We start from the raw sequence: 15817 nt of genomic DNA, 5'->3' as shown, positions 1-15817 counted from the left end.
CCTCTTTCAGTTGAGCTAAAGGAGGATACCCTTCTTCTTTATCTCACTGAAGCTCAATTATGAGAGAACAGTGCCCTCTGCTACCCTCCTCGGGAACCCTCCAACTCACTTTGATAGTTTAGATTGCAATAGAAAATGAGTAAGCTGCCGATTTGGTCGAACAATGTGAGAAGAGATTCTTCCTAGGGGAAAGAGAGCAGTAAACTAGGCTACACTTTTTTTTCGAAAGGTCAGGTTGCCACGTTGAAATTGATGTTTTTGTTTTTGGATTGCACCGCGTCTCGGTTTTTGAACCGATCTATACTTTTACGTGTGCCACGTGTAACATGAGATCAGTGAGATCCTAGGCGGGATGTTCGAGGAGCTCTACCGGGGTACAATAATCTAAAGATATGGTGATAACCTAAATGTCCTATAAGCTTTGAAGCGCCTGCGGAGCGAAACGGTAAAGACTAACTGGTTGTGATTATGCTTATGGGAATCACTTCTAAAGATACCATTGCTACCCTCTACTAAATCCCCCCAACTTACGTTTCGAGTATATTCTCTGTGAGAGCGAGAGTGAGCAAGTAGTGCCTAATAGAATAGGGAATAAATTCTCTCCTTGGGGGAAAGGTGAGAAGAAGAGTGAACTAGACTGACCTTTTCGAGAACTAGGCAGTCCGTTTGCCACGTGGAAATTGTTGTTTTTCTTTGTTTGTTTGGTCGGTTGTCACGTTTTAATCTGCGGGGTCACGCACGGAATTTTTAATGAAAAGTTTCAATTAGTCTTGGAATCTTATCTAAAGCTGCTTTAAAACTAATCTTCGGTTTTTTAGGTTTTCCTTTTATAACTCCAAATGATCTAAACAATTAATCGATTATCATTACAACACAATGCAGTTAAACTGAAATAAACAGAAAAAGAAGTTAACCGAGTTATTAGTAATCAAAACAAACTAAAAAGCAATAAATTATTTTTATAATGCTGGATACTCTTCGTCGTCCAACATTCTCGAGCGGCAGTGGGGACACGTCTGTTGCTGTTTGAACCACTCGGATGCGCACTGAAAATATAAATGATTGATATTACTAATATGAAATTGCTGCTTGTCAACTCACTTTCAAATGATAAACCTTATGGCACGTTGTCTCGCATTCAATCGTCTTCTCATGGCTCTCCCTGTACTCGTGGCAGATGAGACAATCAGTGTCGGGTACTTCTGTTGTGAGACCAATCATCAGATCCGAGTACTTTTTCATGAATTCCGGCGACAAACATGGATGGTGCATGGGTAGGAGTTGGGAGACGTCGCGTGTTTTCTGAAATGGATTCATTCGTTTTTGATGGAAATTTTGTTTTCGGTACCTGAAGAATTAGAATATTCATTGACAGTGTCTCCTCGTAGATCCGAACAATTCCTTCCAGACGAATGAGCTCGAATTTGGCAAGATCAATGAGCTCGTCGTCTTCGGATACTGACTGCAATCTTAAAAAAATATCAATTAAGTTATTCTAAGACGTATCTTAACACTCACTTCTCACCAATTCCATTCGCTTCTTTCATAATCCTTTCACTGGAGAATCAATTCTTCATTTTACAAAGTTCGTCAAGTTTCTTTCTTGGATTTTGTGATTCTTCTTGTTCACCAGAAGAGCCTGGAGTGTCTGATGACGGAGATTTCACTGGAGTGGATTGTCTCATGGCAGTAGATAATCGACTCTCCAGAATCTCAATCTTTCTATTGCGATCTTTGTTGATCTTCATGATACCATTGTTTGTTTTCCGGAGACTGAAAGAAGTATTCTCTATATATAGGCGTAAAAAAGTAGTTTCTCACATTCCGATACTCGTTTCTTTGGCTGCAATCTCCTCTTCCTTCTTCTTGATCACTCCATTGAGTCGCACGACTTCTTTATTCAATTCCTCATTTCGAGTGGACCATCTGGAAATTTTCATTTAGAATTCTTGGAATTGATCAATAAACCTACTCTTTATTGACTTCTCTCGTTTTTCCTTTAGCCTCTTCTAACTTTTTCTTCATTTCGACAACCTTGATGTTGTCTTCTTCTGACTGTTTCATGAGACGAGTGTTCTCTTCCAATAGAGATTCCGCTTTTTGTTGTTGTCTGAAAACAAGTATTACAGTAAATCTGGTTTCTGATTATATACTTACTCATTTCTCGAAGCTCTGAGTTGTTTCTCAATATCTTGTCTACTGGCGATTTTTGCCCGAAGTCGTGAGTTTTCTTCAGAATGTTTGACTTGCGTGGCTATTTTTCTGAACAGAAAACTTAGTTATGATCAGAGATATTAAACTAACCTCTCTAATTGTTCCTTTTCCTTCTTCATCTCTTTAAATTTCACCTCCAATTCATCATATTTTTTCGCCTTCTCCTCAAACCTCGCTGCTTTCTTCACTGCCAAATCCCGTTCTTTTTGAGCTCTCAAATTGTGCTCATTTGCATTCAGAAACTTTGCTCTATAGTCGGTTGTATCTATCGAGAGATTACTGGGATACTGAGATGAAGCTTCTGGATTGGAAGGCTCTGAAGTCTGGAAATTTCCGGAATGTTTTGGAATCGTATCCGATTCTCTTTCTGACTGTTTCTGGAGTTTTCGAAAAGCAGTGTAGAATGGATCATTGATGAGCTGAAAGTCAAAATAAGTAAATATTATGTACCATTTAGAGCTGAAAACACATTTACTTACGGTAATTAATTCCTTATTCACATCGAACTCCTCCAGAATATCTTCAAACTCTCCCACATCAATAGTACTACCACATTCCATTTCCCCATCTCTGCATTGAATCCATTTCTCTCGGAGTTTTTGAATACGTTCTAAACATCAATTAAATCATTCAAAATTCCGTTTAATCTCACCATCTTTATCACTAATTGGAGTTTTCTGGTGCTTCAAAACCAGCGGAATAATCTCCAAAACCTCCTCCGGCAACACTCATAGGAGTATTCGATCGATGGACAGACTATAAAAAAGGAAAATTTGACAAGGGACCTAGGATTCCTAATATCAAACAAACTTGACTTCACTGAACACTGGAGGAAAACAACAAACACGGCAAAGTTTTTAACAGCTCAGATTTTCAATCAGTACAATAGCAAAAAAATAAGATTGATGGTATTACTTTATAAGACTTTTATCCGGCCAGTGCTGGAATATGGCACTAGTATAAGCTCCCCCCTAAAAGTATCTGACGAAAAGTTAATTGAATCGGTTCAAAACTCCTTTACCAGAAGGCTGTACAGTAGGCACACGGGCAAATACTTAAGACCAAACGACCCGGGCTACAAAACCTCTATAGAGCGCAACCAACTCTACGGGCTCTCTTCTCTGAAAGACAGGCGCCTGCAAATAGATAAAAAACTCATCGAAAAAATGATGAGTGGCAAAATAGATCTCAATACAGCCGATTTCTTCACACTATCACAAAACAATCGCACGCGCGCGAAGACTAGATTCGTTTGGAAGCGACCCAAAAACAAAATGCGAAGGAAATTCTTTGTCAACCGTACTCTAACTTATTTGACGCAACTTAACAGCACATCCAATGCACCCCAACGAAACCTCGTTGAAATGTATCCAATATAATTTAACTCGCCCTCACGATATTATGTTACCCTCACTCCCTACGTGTTATTTATGTATTATGTGTACTGGTTCTAATATATTTTCACGACTGATAAGTCGTAATAAACAATTACAATTACAACTAGCCTTCCCACAGAATAAACTTTTTATGGAATCGAACAGACCTAGAGTAGAACTCTATTTTTGTAGTCAACAACTTTTTTGTACGAGCACTCCCTAAAGAGTTACAGTAATTTTAAGTGGACAGCTCAAAATTATTCTGCATTATTTTGCACAGAAATTGGCCGATTTGAGAGATAAATTACTTTGACGATAGCTTGATAGAGAGCGTCCGTACAAAAAGTTGTCAACTACAAAAATGGAGTTCTAATCTTGGTCTGTTTAATCCCATAAAAAGTTATTTTGTGGGACAGTTAGTTTTACTATGATACACTCTCAAAGTTGGGCATTTTCAACTGAAGACGGCCAAAGATTACAACCTTTTGACCGGTACTGTACCTGCCGTGGAAAGATACAGTTTATGGTTATTTATAATTCAGGTTACAAACAAAAAAGTAGAGAAATATTGTCTTCTAAACAATATTGAAACTTACATACTCAAATAGCATTCCTATCAAATGGCCTGTCTAGAAAAAAACCCTCTTGTTTTATTTTCGAATGGAATTTGAAAATCGCCGAACCAGAAAGTCCTCATGTCATGTGGACGATATATTTGAACCTCAATTATGTTTTCTTTTTTTCTGTTTGAAAGTGCGATCATCGTATAAACATCTTTATTATTATCGTTTCCACATTATATACAGAATAACGCCCGTTTATTTTGACTGAATTTTAAGCAGCAGTATTAGTAGGTCTCCGTCTAATTTCCTGAATATCGTCTGATGGATTCTCATCTGAATCACTTTGAAGAAGAGAGTCTACCTCTTCGGAACGATGCAAACGACGATCTTTATGCTCTTTGTAGAGAACTGGGGTCAGGCAGAGGGCGGTGCACAGGATCTGAATTATGTTAAGTTTAGTTTTTTTTAAATTTTTGTTTGAATAATAAATACTAACCATAACAATGAATCCATAAAAGACAGCATCCCATCCGAACCAATGTTGAACAGATGGGATAAACCATTGCCCGATAGCTGCTCCGACACTTCCAGTTCCATCAATTATACCGGTTACAGTAGATAATGCCTCAGCATTTCCACGTAGTTGTTCACACTTTCCGAGATCTGCCGTAATTGAACTAGAGATCATATTGGCTGGACCGCCAATGAAGAAACCAGCAACGATGAGAAGGAATGCATTCCAGTTATAGGAGGCTGGGGAATCTGGAAAAATTTAAATTGAAAAATATATTGTATTGATGGAAAAATTGAAAATTATTGTAGGGGAAACCAAAAAAACCGGTTAAAAGAACATTGCTGATCGAGCAGATATGGATATTTGAATAGTGTCACGGACAATCCATAATTCTGTTTCACTTTTCCAAATTTAATTTTTCTGCTCAACCAGAACTTGATATTCCATGTTAGTCCCAACTCACGTGCATAAATATAAAGTGAAACTGTTGCCAGAAGAAGCATAATAAATACAACAGGTGTCCGAGATCTCATATGATCGGAAAACGCTCCTGCAAGGACGGCAGCCACGATACCACCAACATCATACCACGTGGATAGAGCATCTGCATAGGATTCTGGCCAGTGGAGACCAGCGTGTAAATAGAATGGAAGCCAGAAGAAGAAACCGTAATTGACGAGTTTCAAACAAGCGTATGCCAGGGAGTACTGTAATTCAACATTTATATGATTTAGAAAATGAAAAAGCTTACAGCAATGACTCCTGGCAGTAACCAAGCTTTGAAAAATCCAATTGGTGGAGGTCTCTCTGTTGGCTCATCGTCTTCATTTTCTTCTTGAATTTGATCCGGAAGAATCTCATTACTGACTTCCCATGGAGCTGATGGAAGTTGGAAAAATACCAGAAAACTGTAGATAAACAAAAGGGAACAAGCAATCATGAATGAGTACTGATATCCAAGATACAATGTGTAACTGGCAATCAGAGTTCCAATAATATTTCCAACACTCGCACATGAAGACCATGCTCCCATCACTGCTCCGCGTGCATTGTGTCCAAACCAATTTCCCATAATTGATACTTCGACAGGCCACCCAACAGATTGAATGAATCCGTTTAGAATCCATAGGAATGAGTAGACCAATGGAGAATACACGTGGAATGTTTCAGTTAGATATCCGAAACAGAAGACGACAATTGAAGAAGACATCATTCCAAATGCCAGGAGACGTCGTGGGTTGTAATTGTCTCCCAGGATACCACAGATGTAAAGACCCTGAAATTCCATGAATCAGACAAGAAAAAGGAATAGGGGACTCACAATAGCATACGCAATCAGAAATCCTGTATCCAAGACCCCCAAGAACTCAGCAGCTGCTTGTTGAGTTGGGAAGACTGGAGTTGATGTATTAGAGGTCCACGCGTGGATAAGAGATGGTTTTGCAGTGGACAGAGTCTTCCGTGTGGCATGGAGCATTGCATAACTGAAAATAAATTTGAAATCTTGGAAAATAAGGATACAAACTAACCTCATAAAAGTGTGGACGAACACGAAGACATGATGTTTTGTCCATTTCTGTCCGGTGACTCTCGTCCAAAAACTCTCAGAGCTCACATCGTTACGGAATCTGATTCTCGGCATATATGATGATCACCCCTGTTAATTTTTATTTATTTATTTCAGTTTTTATTCAGAAAAAGTTTTAACATGGAGAAAAATTCACAAGAACGTGTCAAAATGTTCAAACAAAAAAGTTAAAAACGTTTCATTTTATAAATAGTTTTCGGGAAAATAATTATTTACTGAAAATGAATAAAAGTGGTACCAATTGATAGTTGAAAAGTGGGTATATGCGGAGTGAAATGAAAAAGACACATATGAATATGAGATTCTAAATGCAAATGTTTATCAGATGGAGAAGAGAGAAAAAGAGAAATAAAGCTAATCTGACCTCTGGTCACTGAATAAATAAACAATAACAACTGGAACTAGAACTCATAACAACTGTGACTAACACTTTCAGAATACGCTCCAATGAGAATCTCACCGCAAAACAAGTAGACTTTCTAATTGGTATATCGATTCCAGAGAACATCTTCCAGTTTATTATAACTTCATTTTTACAGAAAAACATGTTGGATGGAAATTAGATAACAATAAATTTCATATCCCTTTTGCATATTCTTTTTCGAAATTGTAAAGTTATCAATAAAAACTGTAAAATTTCTCTACACGAATATTTCTTCGAAATTGAGAATCTAATCAAAAAAGTTTAAGAATTTTCCGTTTCCAGCATTTTCCGAAATCAAACTATCAAATTTGATAAAAGGAAGTTCAACTGATAGGAAAAAGGAAACACGTGTTGATAACCCCAATCAGACATCTTCTTCTTCTTCTTCTTTTTCTTATTCATTAACCTCCAATCGGCCACCTCGTGAGTTTTGAACAGAGATGCAAGTGTGGACCACCGCACTCCTCAAATAAATTTCGTTTTTTCCCACTTTTTCCGGTTGCAAGCTTGCGAAATCGTTTGTTTCTCTTCGATTTATATGTTTTTGTTCTTTAAAAACATTAAAATAATTAAGTTCTGAATTCAGGGTACACAAAATGCCGGCTGAATTGAACGCCGAACAACGGAAAGCTCTCGAAGAGGAGATCAAAGTTCTTGGAGATGAAATCCGCAAAATGAAAGCCGAAAAGGCCGAACCAGCTGTGGTAAGTTCTGATAAAAGCTTGCAAATGTTTATTATTTCATTAGAGTAGTCGATAATTTTCCTTCTTTTTGATTTTCCCAACTTTTGTAATTTTTGACCAAAAATTCAATCAAGTTCTGTTCAATTTGTGCCATTTTTGAAAAAAATAAATAATGAAAATTCTATTTTATGCTCTTCTTCTTCTCAAGGAACAGCGTTTGCAATCCGCATCAATATCTTCGTCATTAAACGTTCTAGTTAATAATTATAACAAGTTTTTAGTGCAATGTTTCGTACGTTAGCAAGTAGAATGACATTCACTATCCGGTTGTCGGAAGAAATAGTAAAACCGCGGATTGCATATGCTGAGAGAGGAGGAAGACGAGTATGTACCCTGTGAAAGTTGAAAAAATCTATTAATTTTGTTTTTTTCTAGATTAAAGAGCGAGTGAACAAGATGCTTGAAAAGAAGAAGGAGCTTGGAGGTACCGAGGAAAAGCCTGGAAAGTTTGTCCTAAAGACTGGAAAAGGAACTCGTGACTACGGACCGGCTCAGTCTGCTCTCCGTAATTCTGTTCTTCAAAACGTCGTCGAAACTTTCAACAAATATGGAGCTGAGACTATTGATACTCCTGTTTTCGAACTTCGCGATGTTTTAATGGGAAAATATGGAGAAGAAGGAGGAAAATTAGTCTATGATCTCCAAGATCAAGGTGGAGAACTTCTCTCGCTTCGTTATGATCTCACTGTTCCATTCGCTCGATACCTGGCAATGAACAAAATCACGAATATAACTAGATATCAAATTGCTAAAGTATACAGAAGAGATCAGCCTGTGATGACTCGTGGACGCTATCGAGAATTCTATCAATGCGATTTCGACATTGCCGGACAATACGATTTGATGCTTCCTGAATCTGAGTGCCTCGGAATTGTTCACGAATTGCTTACAAAACTGGAGATCGGGGAGTTTTTCATCAACGTGAGATTTATTTTTTCTTTATTCTGTTCAATTATTTTTTCAGTTGAATCACAGACTGATCTTGGAAGGAATGTTCGCTGTCTCCGGAATTTCCCCGAAAGATTTCAAGACTATCTGCTCATCCGTTGACAAGTTAGACAAGACTCAATGGGCTGAAGTTGAAGAAGAGATGATTAAAGAGAAGTTCTTGACGAAAGAGCAAACTGAAAAACTCGGACAACTCGTTCGATTCCGGGAACTAAACGGTGGTTTGAGTAACCTGGAACTCCTCGAAAAGATGTCACAACTTCCTGAACTCGGACAAAACGAAAAGTTCAAGAAAGGAGCCGAGGAGCTGAAAGTTCTTATCGGATACCTTGATGTCGATGGAGTGACAAGTGTGAGATACGAGCCATCCCTTGCGAGAGGACTCGATTATTATACCGGAGCTATCTATGAGGCTGTTGCTCCTAGTAAGTTAAGATATTTATTGATGAATATCTAAATGTTGCTTTTATTCAGAAGCACTCGAAGGAACTGCTGTTGAAAAATCCGAAGAGACAGCTGGGCAGCCTGTTGGAGTTGGTTCGGTGGCTGCTGGAGGAAGATACGACGGTCTTGTTAACATGTTTGACGCCAAACTGAAAGTTCCGTGTTGTGGAGTTTCTTTCGGAATTGAACGTCTTTTCGCAATTATGGAAGCTCGACAGAAAAACACAGTTCGAACGACTCAAACTGAAGTTTATGTTGCCTCTGCTCAAAAGAACTTAGTGTTGGAACGCAAGAAGTTGTTGAGAACTCTTCGTGCAGCTGGTATCAAGAGTGAAATGCCATTGAAGGCTAACCCAAAGTTGCTGACGCAATTCCAATATGCTGAAGAGAGGCGTATCCCATTAGTTGTGCTTATTGGTGAAAGAGAACTTCAAGAGGGAATCGTCAAATTGCGAAACGTTGTGAGCAGAGAAGAGAAGGCAAGTTTTCAAACGTCTGAAAAATCAATAATAATTTTTTCTTTCAGGACGTTCCCCTCGATTCACTCGTCTCCTCCATTCGAGACGCTCTCGCTGCACTCTAGGCAATCAATATGTTGTTCACATTCTATTCTCCAATTTCTTGTTTTTCTCATCATTATCCAGCTTTTTTCTCGTTCAGGTCCTTATAATGCAACTGTTTCTTTTTTAATATTGCATATTCGGTGTGTTTGAATATTTGTTTTCTCATTTGCTCTTTCCCAGTTTATTTATCGTTTTCTTCTTTTGAATTTTATAAATTATCGGTGTGTTTATTGATTTTTCCTTTTTTGTGGTTAGCCAACAGGTTTTTTTGCAAAAAAATCCACTGCCGTTTATCTAAAATTCTCTCTTTGTATTTTAACTTAGAAAACAAATAGACAATTTTCTCAAATTTGAAATTTACAGAATTTGTCATCATGTCGATGTCGAAATCTTCATACTCGCAATATAATCGTAAAAACTGGGAAGATTCGGATTTTCCGATTCTCTGCGAGACATGTCTCGGTAACAATCCGTATATGAGAATGGTGAGTTTTTTCTCACTAAAACGAGGAAGTAAATAAATAATAATATTTAGATGAAAGACAAACACGGAAGAGAGTGCAAAATCTGCGAGCGCCCATTCACAACCTTCAGATGGCAACCAGGAAAGGGAGCCAGATACAAGAATACCGAATTGTGTCAGACGTGTGCTAAAGTGAAGAATGTTTGTCAGACGTGCATGTTCGATTTGGAATATGGTCTGCCTGTTCAAGTTCGCGATCACGAATTACAAATCGCGGACAATATTCCGAAACAAGGCGCTAATCGTGATTTCTTCTTGCAGAATGTTGAACGGTTTGCAAATTTTCTTTTATTGGATACGCTCAATATTTTATTTTCAGAACTCTTGGTCAAGGGGATGGAACTCAACCGATCGCCCAAATTGCCAATAACATGGATCAAGCTGCTCATGATCGTCTTCGTAGAATGGCTCGCTCCCAGCCATACTATAAACGAAACGCTCCTCACATTTGTTCTTTCTTCGTCAAAGGAGAATGCAAGAGAGGAGAAGAGTGTCCATATCGTCACGAGAAGCCCACAGATCCAGATGATCCATTGTCACGCCAGAACATTCGTGACCGTTACTATGGATCGAACGATCCAGTCGCTGAGAAAATTCTCAATCGTGCTGCTGCTGCACCGACTCTCTCTCCTCCAGCAGATACTACAATCACGACACTGTACATTGGAAATTTGGGACCGTCTGGAGCACAACAAGTTACCGAGAAAGACTTGAATGACTTTTTCTATCAATACGGAGATATTCGCTGTCTTCGTGTTCTTACTGAAAAAGGGTGCGCGTTTATTGAGTTCACAACTCGTGAGGCTGCAGAGAGAGCTGCTGAGCGATCGTTCAACAAGACATTCATCAAGGGAAGACGTTTGACAATCAGATGGGGAGAACCACAAGCGAAAAGAGCAGCGGACAACTCAAATTATGTTACTCCAGTACCATCTGTGCCTATTCGTAAGTTACTTTATTCAAATCATTGTGTTACGGTTCGGAAAGTTCGATGTTTGATACCTTTCGATTTCTCAAGGTTTATTCTTTTTGAATAACAAAATTGTCTTCAAAAATCGTTTCCTCGTGATATTTTTTTCTATTGTCAAAAATGTTCTGACAAACCAACAAAAAAGGGAAGAATGTTTCTAGTTTCTCTATTGTTGGATGGCAGGTGTCGTATTTCAAAAGCCGATTGGGCAAACCTAACCAATCATTTCTTTTTCATTTCCCTTTTTTTCTTTTTCTTCAACATTCCTTATTTTCAGTTCCAATTCCTGATGGACTCGCTCCTTCAACGTCTTCTCAACAGAGATTCACTGGATCGATGCCACGCCCACCAGCACCACCTACATTCGCGGCTCCAACTCGTCTCGTTGTTCCAAATGTTCGTCCGGTAAAAGCTGGAGAACCGAGTTCGTCATCGTCGTCGATCTACTATCCAAGTCAAGATCCGACTCGTCTTGGAGCTAAAGGAGACGTCATTGAATGAAGACATGGATTCTGGAATCTCTCTGTCTATCTGTTTCATTTCTCTTCTGTTTAAATTCTTCACTTCTTCTTTCTGTCCCTAAAATAATCCATTATTCTTGTGTTTTCTTGTAGTTTTCTCTACAACTCAACCTAAATATTGTTCCGTGGTCTCATCAAATTTTTACTCCAAACTGTTTATTCACCCAATAAATATTGTCTCGAATCTTCTATTTCCCAAGTATTTGTTTATTGAACTGGTCACATCCATTGTTTTCTATTTCCTTCGACATTTCTTTTCTCTGAAATCTCATATTGAGTTCAGATGGCTTTATTAAATATACAAGCCGTTTCGGCTCAAATGGATGCGAATTTTAACGCGAAAATATTAAATTTTCGAATGGTCGAAGAGGGAAAGTACACGGTAAGTCTTCACTTAGAATTCAGAGTAATACCCAAATTTTTCAGAAATTCTTGTTGTAAATCGGTTTCATTTCAGGTGTATCGTATTCAATTAACAGTCGACACGTATACGTGGACTATCGAACGAAGATACAGTGACTTCGATGCATATGATGTTCAACGATTCACAGATCGAAAGAAATCATTCCTCCCACCGAAAAAGCGAATTGGAAACAAAGATCTTGAGTTCATCGAAGAGCGACGAATCGAGTTGGAGAAGTATGTTCGAGCACTTTTGGAGCTGGAAGTATGGTATCAAAAGCAGAAGAATGTCCACTCGTTACCCCTGATTTCAGCAAAATTTTTCGATTTTCATCAATATGTAAGTTCAGGGAAAAATAATTTGAATTAAAATTTATTTTGAAATGAGACCAAGATGTTTCCATTAACATAATTATTAGCATATTCTTTGGCAGTAGTTGGGAAGGAGGGGATGAGAAAGAGAGAGTTGATGAAAAAGGGCAACTTATATACATCTAACTGACGGAGATAACTGAGAAGCAGAAAAAGCAACTAAATGATGAATTTATTGTTCCTCATCCTGATGATGGATAGCGGCGGCAAGTTCATTACGGCTGAGTGCTGCACGACGTTTCATTCTCCAATATTGAAGACGTGTCCAGAGTTCTCGAAGAGCGATGTAGATCATTGCGATATTCTTGACACCGAAAAGAGATGGATCGTATTTCTTTCCATGTTGTTGAACTTCGAGAACAATGTACAAATAGATACGGAGTCCCAAGAATGGTCCATTGACAAGAAGAACGTAGAGGAAAGCCCAAAGTTTCTCACTGACGAGCAGGAAACGTGGAACTTTGGCGTAGCGAAGTTTGGCGAGAGCGAATGTTGGCATGAAGAAGTTGATGCAGGCCACAACGAGGATAGTCCATTCCAGCCATAATTCCAAGTTCCATTTGTCTTTCTGCAAAGAATCAGTTTAAGTTTTTTTCAAATTTTCCTGCTGAAAACTCACCGATGCTTGCCAAAGGAGGTCCAAGAAGTAGATGTTGTCAATGAGATCCAGACAGATGGCAGCAACAAGATACGAGATGTAAACTTGACGAACCGAAACCAAAGGGGTATAGTGATGAGATTCGAAAATGAACAAGAAGATCAGAACGGAGAGAGAAAGTCCAGCTTTGAATAGGAAGTCGTCGAAAAGTTTATCATTGTTATCCAGTGGAGTTGGTGGGATGTCTTCGTAGAATAAACGGAAGCAGGTTCCGATTTTGAAGATGAGAACGAGTGCGTAGACACCCCAGGCGAAGCAGGCATATTTCACTCGGCTGTCTGAAAATTGAATTGATGAGTTTTCAGATTTCCTTTGTTATATCTTACCGATTGAACAGCACTCTTCCATTTGCACTGTATTATGTCTGATAGCCAGTACTCCCAGTATACCGAGAACCACCAGGACAACACAATCTGGTCCAATCCATACTGCCCATATATTTTCTCCAGTGACATTCAGATAATACCAATCTATTAGACCGAACTGAAGGACTACTAGGGCAAAACTGATTATCAGGGAGAAGGAATCGAGAAAGCCACGAGCAATGCGACCAGGTATCACTGCCATGTTTGATGGTGTCGACTGATGTATTAATGCTGCTGATTGCTCTGGTGGAACTTTGATAGGGAACTCTTCGGCTCCTTCGTAATATTCAAAATGAGCTATCCGCTCCTCTCCGTTTTCCTCAATTGAATCCTCTGTTATATGACGTGGATCTCTGCCAGATTCCGGGCGTGTGTTCTCTGTAACAATTGGTTCTGGTTCAGATGACGTTTGTGGGAACCAAGGATTCTGAAGTGGGTCTTCCGATGGTTTAGGTGATTCAATATGATGATAGCGAATCGAGGAATCGACCCCGGGAAAGAGCAAGTGTGCCATTCTTCGCTTTGATGAGAAAAAGAGAAGAGACAGAAACCGGGAAGAGAGAAGTTTTCGTAAAGAAGAATGGCGCGGCCCCACGGGTACTGTTTGTTTTGCCCGTGGGATGAGACACTACTGGGGCATTTTTCAAACTGTTTTCGGAACGGAAAAATGAAGAAAAAAGGATAAAAGAGACCCGAATACGGGAAGAAATTGAGAGGTCTAGTTTAAGAGGATTACTGGAGGTGGAGGAATGAGAGGGAGATAGATATAGGGGTCGGGATGGATCGGTGGATTGCAAACCTAGTTTTTGGAGGAAGAATAAATTGGAACAAAGGACTTCAGAGAAGAGAAATTAGTTCATCAATTATGAGATAGATATGAAAAGCTCAAAAGGTAGATCATAAACGAGGAAGACGTGCTTTTCAAAAACCTAGTTTCCTAATGCTTTCTGAATTCAGAAAGTAGAGATCCGAACATTTCGAAAAACCGACAAAACGAATCAGCTCTTCTTAATGCATTTCGGTGAGCAAAAGCTCTTCGTTGAGTGGGTGTTCCACTTGTCAAAAGAAGATTCGTAAAACATCTAACATCGGAAACTCTTCTCACTATTTGTAAGTAAAGTAACCAAACGAATTGAAAAAATTCGAACAAAAAAAGGTTGGAGAACATCAGCTGAGCCATCTTCTTCTCCCAGCTTCTCGTTTTTGTATTGAAATAAAAGATACTGTTGCGATGTTTGCCACCGGCTACTGCGCGCCCGCTCCTTCTGTTGTCAACAAGTGCAAAGTGCATGAACACGAGGAGAATGAAAAAGATGAGAAAGAAGAAGAAGAGTTGTTTCTACAATGGCTACTTCCCTCATTCTATCTCTCCTCTATTTTCATAATACAGTGACGAGAGGTCTCCACTGTCCCTCTTCTCTCATTATGATTGCCTGGCGAGGCGTACTTCTTCCTCTCTTTTACAGTCAGCGTGTCCGACACGGATGCCGCCAAATAATTGAACATAATTGATGGAAGCATTGGAAGAGAAGGGTGGTGAAGGAAAGGTGTGCGCGAAAATGATGTGACTGACTGGGTGGATAGAAGCAATGGTCCCCAATTTCCCGTAATGGACAGGTGTCCATTCGGACGGCTTATGCCTAATTCACGAGGAGCTGAGCCTTGTTGTGCATGGAGAGAGAGTCCATAAGTTGCTTAATTATGTGCTATTGTGAATGGAAATGGAAACACTCAGGAAAGAAGGGGCAATATTATGGAAATGCGACTCCGATAATTGCTCCCTTCTATTTCTAAGAGCTTACCTGGCAACGAGCCAAGTTCTTTTAAAGAGCGTAGAGCACAACAACTGCTTCTAAGAGGAAAGAAATAAAAAGGTCGACGCAGTTGTTCTTGACTTGTTCTGTTCTCAGAGCAATAAATTTCATGGCCTTCTCCCTCCGGACATGGTCCAGTTGCGTTCAGAAATTGATGCGTTCACATTTGCTCCCACTTGCTCCCCCACCCGTCTGTCCACATATTCGTGTTTGCATTACTATATTACTATACACTGTCAACTGAATTGGTTCATCATAATCATGATGTTGATGATGATGATGGCGTTTGTTCAAACACATGGCCACTAGAATTCGGGGGAGAGAATGGGTCCAAAAGAGAGCATGGAGCACTTGAAAATATTTGCAAAAAATAAGAAAAAGAAACTTATTTGAAACTAAGAAACATGACGAATGGTGTTTCGTTTGAAGCAAAAAGAAAAAAGAGAGAAAGGAATGAGAAGGAGCAGATCCCCTTCTGAAATCTAAATTCATAGTAATTAGAGAATGAAGTGAAAAGAAGAAGAATAAGAGAATGAACATGTAACTCAGTACTGTGTTGACTTTTCGGATTTCGCACAGATGCCGTCTGATTATATGCATCCCGCGAAAGCACAAACACAGAAGAAGCAGGAGAAGAGTCCCATGAGAAAATAAAGGAAACGAAATGAAATGAGATGATTGGCTCACCTGGAATCTCCATGTACAATTAGATTGATAGTAATCAGTGCATAGACTGGAATAACTCGAGGATGATCTATCCGGAAGTCGCTTCTTCTAATTTGGCACGATGCCAACCCCAATACAACAACACAACC

The 15817-nt window shown here is 39.2% G+C and overlaps 8 protein-coding genes across 8 annotated transcripts; 4 read left to right on the top strand and 4 right to left on the bottom strand.

Moving 5' to 3' along the window:
- Positions 1-959: 959 nt before the first annotated feature.
- GCK72_014877 (uncharacterized protein) lies at positions 960-1534 on the bottom strand (the record flags this gene model as incomplete). The annotated part of the gene is made up of 4 exons (XM_053730510.1): positions 960-1046; positions 1102-1302; positions 1349-1462; positions 1526-1534. 4 exons carry the CDS (start codon positions 1532-1534, stop codon positions 960-962), a joined length of 411 nt encoding a protein of 136 aa, XP_053585282.1.
- A 31-nt stretch (positions 1535-1565) lies between these two features.
- On the bottom strand, positions 1566-2774 carry GCK72_014876 (uncharacterized protein; the record flags this gene model as incomplete). Its single annotated transcript, XM_053730509.1, has 6 exons — positions 1566-1773; positions 1822-1926; positions 1973-2110; positions 2158-2262; positions 2305-2633; positions 2694-2774. 6 exons carry the CDS (start codon positions 2772-2774, stop codon positions 1566-1568), a joined length of 966 nt encoding a protein of 321 aa, XP_053585281.1.
- Positions 2775-4424: 1650 nt separating this feature from the next.
- On the bottom strand, positions 4425-6309 carry GCK72_014875 (uncharacterized protein; the record flags this gene model as incomplete). Its single annotated transcript, XM_053730508.1, has 6 exons — positions 4425-4592; positions 4650-4915; positions 5131-5374; positions 5419-5943; positions 5989-6151; positions 6197-6309. 6 exons carry the CDS (start codon positions 6307-6309, stop codon positions 4425-4427), a joined length of 1479 nt encoding a protein of 492 aa, XP_053585280.1.
- A 966-nt stretch (positions 6310-7275) lies between these two features.
- Positions 7276-9397, top strand: GCK72_014874 (uncharacterized protein; the record flags this gene model as incomplete). The annotated part of the gene is made up of 5 exons (XM_053730507.1): positions 7276-7383; positions 7798-8343; positions 8387-8795; positions 8845-9293; positions 9341-9397. The coding sequence occupies 5 exons, from the start codon at positions 7276-7278 to the stop codon at positions 9395-9397; spliced, it is 1569 nt and encodes a 522-aa protein (XP_053585279.1).
- A 354-nt stretch (positions 9398-9751) lies between these two features.
- GCK72_014873 (uncharacterized protein) lies at positions 9752-11371 on the top strand (the record flags this gene model as incomplete). The annotated part of the gene is made up of 4 exons (XM_003108437.2): positions 9752-9862; positions 9913-10172; positions 10220-10845; positions 11148-11371. The coding sequence occupies 4 exons, from the start codon at positions 9752-9754 to the stop codon at positions 11369-11371; spliced, it is 1221 nt and encodes a 406-aa protein (XP_003108485.1).
- A 378-nt stretch (positions 11372-11749) lies between these two features.
- Positions 11750-12137, top strand: GCK72_014872 (uncharacterized protein; the record flags this gene model as incomplete). The annotated part of the gene is made up of 3 exons (XM_053730506.1): positions 11750-11773; positions 11849-12058; positions 12108-12137. The coding sequence occupies 3 exons, from the start codon at positions 11750-11752 to the stop codon at positions 12135-12137; spliced, it is 264 nt and encodes an 87-aa protein (XP_053585278.1).
- Positions 12138-12331: 194 nt separating this feature from the next.
- Positions 12332-12712, top strand: GCK72_014871 (uncharacterized protein; the record flags this gene model as incomplete). Its single annotated transcript, XM_053730505.1, has 1 exon — positions 12332-12712. The coding sequence occupies one exon, from the start codon at positions 12332-12334 to the stop codon at positions 12710-12712; it is 381 nt and encodes a 126-aa protein (XP_053585277.1).
- Positions 12338-13702, bottom strand: GCK72_014870 (uncharacterized protein; the record flags this gene model as incomplete). Its single annotated transcript, XM_003089080.2, has 3 exons — positions 12338-12733; positions 12785-13101; positions 13150-13702. The coding sequence occupies 3 exons, from the start codon at positions 13700-13702 to the stop codon at positions 12338-12340; spliced, it is 1266 nt and encodes a 421-aa protein (XP_003089128.1).
- Between the last annotated feature and the right edge of the window lie 2115 nt (positions 13703-15817).

The sequence above is a fragment of the Caenorhabditis remanei genome, chromosome IV (assembly GCF_010183535.1).
Source record: "Caenorhabditis remanei strain PX506 chromosome IV, whole genome shotgun sequence".
Taxonomy (NCBI): Eukaryota; Metazoa; Nematoda; class Chromadorea; order Rhabditida; family Rhabditidae; genus Caenorhabditis; species Caenorhabditis remanei.
This window is presented reverse-complemented; position numbering and strand designations above follow the sequence as displayed.